The sequence below is a fragment of the Acomys minous genome (assembly GCF_964271855.1).
Source record: "Acomys minous genome assembly, chromosome: 12".
Lineage (NCBI taxonomy): Eukaryota > Metazoa > Chordata > Mammalia > Rodentia > Muridae > Acomys > Acomys minous.
Window position 1 is genome coordinate 106,936,831 of NC_140493.1, and position 10,528 is coordinate 106,947,358.

Here is a 10,528-nt window from a genome sequence, read left to right on the forward strand (position 1 = left end):
CCTGAGTTACCAGTGCCTGGGGCTCCAGCATATCTCTTGGGGTGGGGGCACAATGTAACCCATAACGTTAGTTTTCAGTGAAGGTGATCAAGGGGCAAGCTACTTTCCCTCTCCAATGCCTACCTCGACAAGGTCGCCTCCATCTGTGCTCTGGACTTTCCAATCAGCTGTCATGAAATAGTTTCCATTGATGTACATAGCTAGTGCCCCAAGTCTGTAGTGACCCAAAAGCCGGCCCTGCCCTTGCTTGCCTCACTGCCCTCACCTAAAAAGCTTCGGGGAGGATTCCCTTAGTACACCCCACACCCAGTGCCCTCCATCCTGCTCCCTTTTATACAACGTTGGGATAGGGATAATTAAAAGATTGGCCCACAAGCCATGCAACCCCAGTTGTCCACATCCCCTGCCATCAGGAGCTACGGGGTTCCTGGGCTGTACTGGAAACTCCTCAAAACGACCCATGACTTCATGAATTTCGTGTGGTACCCACTTGGTGGCCAGGCCTGAGCCTCACCTGACTAAAGCTGGCCTTACTTTGCCCCCTCGGAAAGATGGGCTTCAAAAGCCCGAATTTCCATGGTGAGACAGTAGGAGCTTAAAGCAGCAAATCAGGGAGAAACGAGAGAGAATACATTGCCAAGGGCTCAAAGTGTTAGCACCACCCAGGAGCTCTCCAGATGGCAGTCAGTGCGCTCCAAAGTGAGTGTCAGTGAACAAACATAGACTCGGATGAGCTCAAGCTGAGGTCTATCAATAAAAACAGAGCTGTTTGGGTGCTATCCTCAGATTGCCGCCCATTGTCAAACACTGCTCAGGAGCATTCCCCTAGCCTCCTGCTTGCAGGTAAATTCGGGACTTTCAGCTGGCTGGGGCTCGGGCGCCCCCTGCTGGCCATGCTGCACAGCCGCACCACTCCTTCCACTGCTAGCCAGATCTCCTGGGTCAGCTGCCTCGATGGCAACCTAACCCCACCTCTGCGACCTTAGCGGACTGGTCCTGTATCAGGATTCATACTGTGCTGTAAGAGCACTAAACTAGGCTAATGTCTCTCGGGAGGCGGGTGGTGGTGCTGCCAGTCCCTCGGCCGTGCACTCCGCGAGTCTCCTATGTTCTAGCAGGCGTCGTCGAGTGGATGGCGGGACGGAGGGAGGAGCCTATTAGGGTCCGAGCCGGTTGGTGGGTGGGGAGGGAAGAGTGGGCGGGGCCTGGGGCAGGGCGGTTCCGCTCTCTCCCTCGCCTGCAGCCAGCCTAGCTCACCTCTGACTGTCTGGGGACATGACTGGCACGCCTGGAGCTGCTACCGCTGGGGATGGTGAGGCTCCTGAACGAGGCTCCCCGCCCTGCAGTCCGAACTACGATCTCACGGGCAAGGTGGGTGGGCGCTGCGCCCAGTGCTGGGGACCCCCAGGCCGGCACTGAGGGACATCTCTCCCAATGTCTTTTCCCATAGGACCCTGTCCGTCCCTGTCTACGCCCCTCTCTGGGACTATCTAGATTGGACTCAGTCGTTCCCCAGTCAGCTGGGTCTGGGGTCTGGGGCATAACCTCTGGGCCCATCTCAGTCTCTAGGGATATAGCCTGACCTCAGGGCGTGGGATAAGGCAGATCAGACTTAGACTCCTCACCTTCCGGACAACAACCCACTTCTCTTCTGCCACATTTTGGAGGTGCTAGGAGATGGGGATTCCCCTAAAGACACAGACAAGGCATCCCTGCCAGCAGAGGCATCTCAAGGTTAATGCCCTTTTTTGAGCTAAGCCTCAAAAAGTGACACTTGTCACCCATTTTGAATGCTTTAGGTCCCCACCAAGCAAATCCCACCCTTTTCCTCCCCCCAGTCCCTCCAGACAGAGTCTCACCGCTTCTCCCAAACCTTAAGCTTAGCGACACCCCACCCCCAAGCTGTGTGTAGCCAGCCTATAAGTCCGCTTGGGAATTTTCAGAAGCTAAGAAAGAGCATGGCAATTAGTGACAGTGGCCAACCCACCCTCCCTCCCCTGATGACTGTTAAGGCACCCTCTGGGGTCTATACCTTCTGCAGGAATGCCCTGTGCAAAAAAAAAAAAAAAAGGGAGGGGCAGAAGCATGGGTACTAGTGTGTCACCTCTATTGTCCGTGTCCTTGGCATAAGCAAGTACACAGGACTCTAAAAGGAGATGCTGAGCCACCCAGCAACTTGCACTCTTTCTCTACAGGATTAGGGAGAAATAATCGAGGGCACCTCCAGGAAGAGCTGATGCCCGGTTTTGAAGGATACCTGCCTCTTTCAGTGTCTTGGTTCCTCCTCCAACACCAGGTTTCACTCTCACTAGGAGCCTCAGGTCTCCACCCCAGGGTTTCAGGGGAAGCCAGTCTGCCAGCCTACCAACCCAGAGCCGTTGAGATAGGCGTCCTGTGTGGGCTTGTGGCAGGAAATAGGGCTCTAAGTCCTCAGGGGAGGGGAGGCTGCTGATTGCCAGCCCCCAAGGCTGATGGGGATCTCCTGACCTCTTTGCCCTACGGCCAGCTGAGCTGTTTACCTAGGAGGTGGTAAGGCTGAGCAGCTGTTTGTGTTTGGTGGACTTGACAGGCTGGGTGACTGGCTGCGTTGTTTACTCAAGGCAGCTGTGATCTGTAAAGTACACAAATACCAGTATTTGGCCCCCTCCCTCCCCTCTGGGGCTGGAGCCCCAGAGCCATCAGAGTGCCTGACTGGCAGTATATGCAAAATAGCTGACCCCAGCCTGCCAAGTCTTGGCCCAGTCCTGAGTCCACAGCTGTGTGAAAGGTACATGGTGGAAAAGCTCCTTAGAGCACCTTAAGAGGCCTAGGGTCTCAGGCAGGCAGTACCCAGGCCATGTCACTTCTCTGAGCCCTGAGTGGTTCATATCAACCTTGTTGGCCCTAGACACTGACAGACTCAAAGGAATGAGCCCCACTCCCCCACTCCCCATTTTTCTCCTATTATGGCAAGCAAATCGCAAAATAAATAAATAAGAAAATTTCCCCACAGCACACAGTAGGGTTTTTATAGTAGAGGGCCTCAGCCTCACATCCCTTCTGATCAGACCCACTCCTACAGCTCTTCACTAAAGTCAACTAATCAGTCCTGAGACCCCATCATCTATGGAAGAAAAGCTTTTTTGGCTCCACCATCAAATTCAGTGCACCCCAAATAATTCCAACCTTATTAACAGTCTAACCAGGCAGTTGGAACATTCTGTGTTGACTCTACATACCATGGTTGACTTCCACCATACCTATGTGTTCCCCACAGTGACCCAAAGATGCCAATTTGCAGCCATTTGTCCCTCTTGGGAGGTTTCTGCTAAAAAAACAAACAAAAAAACAAACAAACAAACAAAAAACTTCAAACTAACCATCTCCCCCATCTCAGAATAAATTCCAAGCTTCCCTAATTCCTACAAGCCTATTATGAACATAAGCCCTCATTAGACACTTCCAAATAAATATCTGACCCAAAAGGAAACTCAACCAATAGTAATTTAAAGACAGTGTCCTGCCCATCAAGTCTTTTTTTTTTTTTTCCAAGCACAGGGTCTCATTATTTAGCCTTGGCTAGCCCTTGAACTCACCAGCCACTCACTGGCCTAGATCTCAGAGATCTGCCCACCTCTGCCTCCCAAATACTGAGGCGAAGGGCATGCACCACCATGACCCCACCCACCCACCAAGTCTTGGTAGGTCCTTTTCCCTGTGTGGGAGCCCCACCCATCTGTGTATACCTGAGTGCACACTCAGACCAGCAGTGATCTCTCTGCATTGTTCAGCAATGGACAAACGTACATGGAAAGGATAGGCCAACAGGATGTGAAGTTCTCTGGGGACCTCCAAGCACTTTGGAGGGCTCAGGTCAGCTTCAAGGACTTTGGCTAGTACAAGAAGCTCAGAGGGAGAGCCTGGGAGACTGAGGCAAGGAATGGAGACTAGAGCCCGGGTGATAGCAGGGGCAGGTTCACTGGAGGCGCGTGTTCCCCTGTCCTGCTGGCATCCTTCAGCCTTCTCACCTTCTCTGACCCTTTCTCCAAGACATCCTTCTCTGGAATCCCAGAAGACCCCTCCCCTTCCCCAGTTGCCATTAACTGCCTGTGCCCCCCATCTCCTAGGTGATGCTTCTGGGAGACTCGGGTGTCGGCAAAACCTGTTTCCTGATCCAATTCAAAGATGGGGCCTTCTTGTCCGGAACCTTCATAGCCACCGTCGGCATAGACTTCAGGGTGAGGTGGTGGCTGCAGGCTCCTCCTGCAGTGAGCTGGGCTGCAGCTCAGGCTCAGGAAGGGTTCCCCGACACTTGTCTGCTTTGACTCCTGAGGGCACCTAGGGCTCATGGCCTGGGAGGCCCCAGAGGCACTCCCACCAAAACCATAAAGATGGCCAGATCAAAGGAGTCTGGGTGGAGTTGGCTTCTTGCCCACCTGCTCTCGGAGAGTGTCCCCAAACAAGGTTGTCTCGCTTTATGGTCTTGAGTTCTGAAAGCCCCTTGCCCATGGCCATCTGAGCTCGGCCCCTCTGTCAAGGTCAGTCTTCAAGAAGTAAAGGGCTGGGTTCAGAGACAGCAGTTCTTGGGGATGCCTCCCACCCCCCTCCAAGGTCTCTAAGATCTCTGTCTTTATCAGTATGCAAAGTGGGACCACTGGGTACTGCATACCAAAGGACCCTGGAAGGGAAGAGTCTAACCCAGCAGGTGGGCTTGCAGAAACTCTGTGTCTCTCCCAGTGAACAGAGTGCTGAGGCCACATGAGAGAATTAGGGGTAGCTGAGGAAAGATGGTTTTCAGGTCAAGCCTCTGAAGATTCTGGGATGCTGATGGGTGCCTTATCTCTAAAGTTGAACTCTGGGAGACAGAGACTGAAGTGGGAAAGAGGCAGAGCCTCCCACGCCCTCCCTGCTGCCTGCTGAGTCTAACAGAGCACTAGGCGGCATTGAAGGTTTCCCTTGCCTGGCTGCGTTATGAGAACACTGCATGGAAGAACTTTGGAGCAGGTCCCCACTGCTCTACTGACTGAAGATGTCTTAGGCTTTACCACGCTGCCTGTAGGTGGGCCTGGAGAGAGACCAGGAGAGGATGCTGGCAGAGCTGGGAGCCAGCCTGCGCCTCTCTTCCCCTTCCCTCCTCTCCCCCTACCCCACTATCTGCCCTTTTCTCTTTCAGAACAAGGTGGTGACCGTGGATGGTGCCAGGGTGAAGCTTCAGGTAAGAGCAGAGGCTGGGGTGGGGGAGGGGTTGGCACTTGCTTCTCAACCTGAACCACAGGCCTACAGCCCAGCCCTCAGCCTGGGGTAACTTCCTGTGGGGCCCATGAGAGGAAACTGCTTTTGCTTGTTTGATATCTGCAGAAAAAGCAGTTCACAGGCATCCTTTCTCTTCCTATGAAAGGCGACTTCAGCTAGGCTTACCCTCACTTGTTGCCCCTCCCCCTCCAGTTTTCTGAGTCTCTACTGCTCTAAGCAGCCCCCCAAACCCACCTGGGTTGGAGAAGAGGAAATAGCAGTAAATGGGTTTAAGGCTCCAGAATCACCATTTAAGAGGTCATCAGATGCTCAGAGGCTTGTGAGAACCCACAGAAGGAAACACACCCCTCCCCCATCTCACTGACAGCTCACACCACAGCATGAGGCCTCCAGTCAGCAGCTAGCTTAGCCCTGCCTCCTTCCCACCCATCTCTCTCTCTCTCTCTCTCTCTCTCTCTCTCTCTCTCTCTCTCTCTCTCTCTTTCTCTTCCTAGATCTGGGACACTGCAGGACAGGAGCGCTTCCGCAGTGTGACCCATGCTTATTACCGAGATGCTCAGGGTAAGTCCCCTTGTCCTCCGTCCCCTCCCCCCTCCACAGCACCTCTGCTGATGCCCTGATCTCCTACTGTCCTTCTCTCTCCAGCCTTGCTCCTGTTGTATGACATCACCAACAAATCATCTTTTGACAACATCAGGGTAGGTCCTCTCCTCCCAAGGTCCTTTCCCCACCCCAAGAACCCTGTCTGTCATGAGCAGCCAGAACAGGGCCTCCGCAGGCAAAATTGCTTCAATTCTGTATAAACAAGTAGACCATAGAACCTGTCACTTTTGAAAAACCCTCAGCGGTGACTAGGCATTTTGTTGCCATATGTGCATAGAAAAACTAAGCAGGCCGATGTGCCCTGTGTGGCCTGTATAGCCCTGACTGTGATTCATGAGTGTGGTTTTGTTTTGTTTTGTTTTGTTTTGTTTTGTTTTTCTGGTTTTTCAAGACAGGGTTTCTCTGTGTAGCCTTGACTGTCCTAGATTTGCTTTGTAGACCAGGCTGGCCTTGAACTCACAGTGATCCGCCTGCCTCTGCCTCCTAAGTGTAAGGATTAAAGGCGTGCGCCACTACCTCCAGGCCATGAGTGTGTTTTATATCCAAGTTTTCAGTACAGTCCCAGCTCCACTCAGGGACCAGCATCCGGCACACAGCCTGAACAACACAGGGACCCAGGGGAAAGCCCAAGCCGAAAACTCCACATGCATTCAGGCCAAGTTGCAACTCAAAAAGACAGAGTGAGTGGCTGTGTCCTCACAACCAAACCATTAGGGAGGCAACGACCAAGAAAGACAAGCATGACTCTGTGCACAACATTGTTATGGTTTTGCTTGCTTCTAGACCTTGAGGATTGACAAGCAAACCAAGAGGATAAGACAGATAGGTATAAAAGGATGGCTAATGTATAGCATTGCCGCCTCCAATCCTATACTCATGGCAGACATCACTAATCGATCACAGGCAATAAAGAAAAATGAAGCCCAGAGCCTTGTATAGTCAAGGCAGATATCTCCTGTATTATATCGCCAACCAAGCTTAGTCATCTCCACCTCCAGTTCCTATTTGTTGTTGTTGGGTTGTTTTGGTTTTGAGGCAGAGTCTAGATATGTAGCTCAGGCTGGCCCCCAGTTCTGTTCACCTGTGCAGGGAGTATAACCCTGTCCCCCCACACATGGCCAATCACGTTGCTTTTGATTACTGAGCCCTTTTGTAGCTTTAAAATCCCAACAGAGAACTCTAGGAGAAGAGCACCCTGGTCCTTGGCCTCAGCCCGGCTTGGCTTCCCCTCTCCCACAGGCCTGGCTCACAGAGATTCATGAGTATGCCCAGAGAGATGTGGTGATCATGCTGCTAGGCAACAAGGTGAGTGGTTCTGTGGTACAGTAGGTGTACTCCGGCCCCTCTCTCCCACTGTCTCAGCACTGGCCCCACCCAGCCCCATAGCCACATAAATCCTTCCAGCCGAGGACTCTGAGGTCTCCAGTGTGGGAGTTAGACATGTCTTGTGGCTTCTGCCTCTCCCACCCCAAAGCTTTAGCAGTAACCCCTTCCACCATCTGCCTCAACTGCTGTCAGAGAGATGCCAGGTGACTCAGCTGCCAGCCATCACCAGATCATTATGGACAGGGCCAAGGTCAAGGGTTAAGTACAAAGGGTTTAACTCAGCTCCTGTCACCTGGTAAAGCTGGTCACCGCACCCTTTGCTAGAGTTACACACCTCCCCAAGTGCTCAGGGACCAGCATCCGGCACACAGCCTGAACAACACAGAAACTCTGGCCCCCGGCCAACCACACTTGCCTGCAGTCCCTCAGGCCACCAGAAGAGGGCAGGCAGTGCTTGCTCCTGGAGCAAAAGATGGGCTTCCTGGGGGTCAAGGCTTCCTTCCCAGGAGTTGATTGACCCACATGGGCTTGACAGGCGGATGTAAGCAGTGAAAGGGTGATCCGTTCAGAGGATGGAGAGACACTGGCCAGGGTAAGTGACTGTCCATAGGGTTGGGGGAATGGTGAGAGAGGCCAGAAGCAGGCTCTGAGAACATCCTCCCTGGGCAGGAGTATGGCGTTCCCTTCATGGAGACCAGCGCCAAGAATGGCATGAACGTGGAGCTGGCCTTCCTGGCAGTTGCCAAGTGAGAACTGAACAAGGAAGGGGGAGCCTGAGGTGGGGTGGGGGTGGGGGACAATCTGGAAAGCCAGGGTTGGGGGGGGGGCTCTACACTCCCAGCCCCGCCCGTGACTTCCTATTCCAGGGAGCTAAAATACCGTGCAGGAAGACAGCCTGAGGAACCCAGCTTCCAGATCCGAGACTACGTGGAGTCCCAGAAGAAGCGCCCCAGCTGCTGCTCCTTTGCGTGAGTCCCAGGGGACGAAGAGGAAGCCCAGAGAGACTCTTGGGGATGCGGTTATTCCAACTGCCATGCCAACTAGGAGAAAGATCGGGGCTCAGTGGGCAGCCCCTGCCAGGGAGATAGCTCTCACCCTAGGATCTTTAGCTTCCCTGTGTCATGGGAAGGATAAAATATTCATATTTTATCTTAATATATATAAACTAATACCAAAAAAAAAAAAAAAGGTACCAGCGTGCCCCCAAAACCAAAATAAGTAGGACTTGGTGGTCCTTTGCTTTCTGGGGCTAAGTTCTAAAAGGCTGGGTGTCCCTCCTAGCCAGGGTATTACTGTATTCGGCATGGTGCCAGGGGATGCCGCACTGCTAGGATGTGGCAGCTGGTTGTGATCTCATCACCATCCTCACTAAGGAGGCTAAGGAGACCTCAGCCTTCTCTTCCTCCAGCTCCCCGAGAGATAGCCCTTCCCAATAAGAAGGACCTTAGTGCTGGGAGCTAGCCCAAAGCCTCAGGAAAGATAAATACGGAGACTGGAAGCGGGGATGTGTGTAAGACGACGTTACTAGGGTGGGTCTGCTTAGCTACCTCTGGCTTGCCTACCTTTCCTCCTGGGAGCGTGCCCATTTCTCTCTCGCACACAAGCACAGTGGGGGCACCTGAAGACATTACCTCCTATTCTCTGGACCTCACATCACAGGGGATGCCCGAGCATCCCACGGAGTCCCTCTCATCAGCTTTCTGCCTGGGGTTCCTAGACACCAGAGGTCAGAGCCAGAAAAAAACAAAAAACAAAAAAACAAGTCCCCTCCTTCCCAATCCTGTGGCAGGGTATACAGCACCACAGCTATTTAAGGCAGAAGTCAGAGCCAGATAAAGGACTTGCTGCTGGCTCCTAGAATAGGTGGGAGGCAGAACTGAACAACCCCTCAGTCCATCTCCCCCCCCCCCTCCCCACCACCAATTAAGCCCCAGCTCTGTCCTCCTCCCTGCTCTTTCCTTTAATACCAGGGCCAGAAGTGTTTTATTTCCTCCTCTGCTACTAAGTCAGGTGAAAGGGTGGGAAGTTGTCCATTTCTGGATAAGACAATGTAATATGTACGAGACAAGGTAGTGTGGGCAAGCCTGGGGTAAGGAGAGGGGTAGCAAGAAAGTCCTATAGGCCCAAGACCTCATCCTTAGGGCACTAGAGGTGTGCAGACCCGTGACATACAGGCACCTTTACTGCATCTCTGTAGGCTGGGCAGAGACCAAGGCATAAAAAAAGTATGCAGTGCATATTTCTGAGGTTACTACATTTTCTTTAAAGGCAGAAATCTTGCTCTCTGAGCAGAGTCAGCACTCTAAACTTGGGTTGATAAGGAAGCGCTCTCTCCCTAACCTCTCACAGGCAGATCAGGGAGGAGCCTGGGCTTGCCTGTTCTCTTCTGGGGCTCTGAGCAGACTACAGGAGCTCTAGTCACATAGCTCTGGGCCTCTGGCATTTGTGTTTTTTCAGAATTAAATTGCAGTATTTTGGAAAGTATACCATGACTGGTTTTTTCCTGTTCATTCCCAGAGGAAGAAGGCTAAGGCTCATCCTTCTGCAGAGTTTGGGAGGTGGGAGACTCAAGTCATTCCATCATCCTTCGGTGTCCCATCAGTTCACCTCACCCCTAATTGATTACCCTTCCCAGCTTCTGTGGCCAGCATCTCCCCTGACAAGAGGGAGGTGGGATGCTTATCAACTATCTAGGTCATTTTTCTTTCTCTTGAAAAAAGCCAGTCCTTCATTCCCTCTGAAGTGAGTCCTGAGACTGACCCCAACCCCCCCTAGCCAAAGACTGCTGCCAAAACCAAACCTTTAAAAAAAAAAAATCTGTCCTCAGGCAGCTTGTCTTCCAAGTGGGCTTCAAGGAGCCTCAGCCTTTGCCCTGCCCTCACATTCCTAGAAGGGATCAGAGCCCAAACCTCGCTCTATATGCCAAGTCCTGGGATAGTGCGGTGACTCCACAAGTAGAAACTTTGTTAAACAACCCTACTCCGGAGGAGTTACTCTGTTACAGTTACCCTGTTACAGTGTTACTATGTTACAGAAGACATCCGTCCGGTTCGTAAACTGGCCCAGGAGAGGGGGAGGAGTGAGTGGGGAGGGTATGGGATGGTTTCCCAGGCAACTGTCGCCCCCCCCCCCTTCCACCCCAACCCCGCCCACGGCCTCCTGAAGCCAAGCTGTACAACAGGCTTTGGCTAAAGGCGGTTAAAGCGTTGAGGATCCTCTACTTCGAGACTGGCTCTTCTAAATCCCCCTCCTTGGCGTGGAAACCAGAGCGGAGCCCGCGGGGGCCCCTGGGCTCAGTACCTGGAACCCGGCCCCGTCCCGGGCCCCGCCCCATCTGCCCAACTCGGCACTTGGTAACAAACACTTC

The 10,528-nt window shown here is 52.8% G+C and overlaps 2 protein-coding genes across 7 annotated transcripts in view; one reads left to right on the forward strand and one right to left on the reverse strand.

Annotated features, from left to right (window-relative positions):
- The window catches only part of CD300LF (CD300 molecule like family member f), a 38,172-nt gene extending 34,079 nt beyond the window's left edge, over positions 1 to 4,093 (reverse strand). For both annotated transcript variants that reach the window (XM_084750235.1, XM_084750234.1), the window contains exon 1: positions 2,262 to 4,093. The gene's annotated coding sequence lies outside the window, so the exon portion shown is untranslated. The remainder of the gene's footprint in view (positions 1 to 2,261) is intronic.
- RAB37 (RAB37, member RAS oncogene family) overlaps positions 1 to 9,645 on the forward strand; it is a 63,345-nt gene extending 53,700 nt beyond the window's left edge. Inside the window, exons 1-9 of one of the 5 annotated variants that reach the window (XM_084750237.1) lie at positions 1,220 to 1,371; positions 4,107 to 4,217; positions 5,153 to 5,194; positions 5,727 to 5,793; positions 5,878 to 5,930; positions 7,075 to 7,140; positions 7,697 to 7,753; positions 7,831 to 7,907; positions 8,028 to 9,645. In XM_084750237.1, coding sequence (XP_084606363.1) covers positions 1,276 to 1,371; positions 4,107 to 4,217; positions 5,153 to 5,194; positions 5,727 to 5,793; positions 5,878 to 5,930; positions 7,075 to 7,140; positions 7,697 to 7,753; positions 7,831 to 7,907; positions 8,028 to 8,133 — 675 coding nt within the window. In that variant the 5' untranslated portion in view covers positions 1,220 to 1,275 and the 3' untranslated portion in view covers positions 8,134 to 9,645. Of the gene's footprint in view, positions 1 to 1,219; positions 1,372 to 4,106; positions 4,218 to 5,152; positions 5,195 to 5,726; positions 5,794 to 5,877; positions 5,931 to 7,074; positions 7,141 to 7,696; positions 7,754 to 7,830; positions 7,908 to 8,027 lie in introns of those variants that run through there. The other 4 variants (XM_084750239.1, XM_084750236.1, XM_084750240.1 and 1 more) reach the window with 4 other exon arrangements.
- The last annotated feature ends 883 nt before the right edge of the window (positions 9,646 to 10,528 follow it).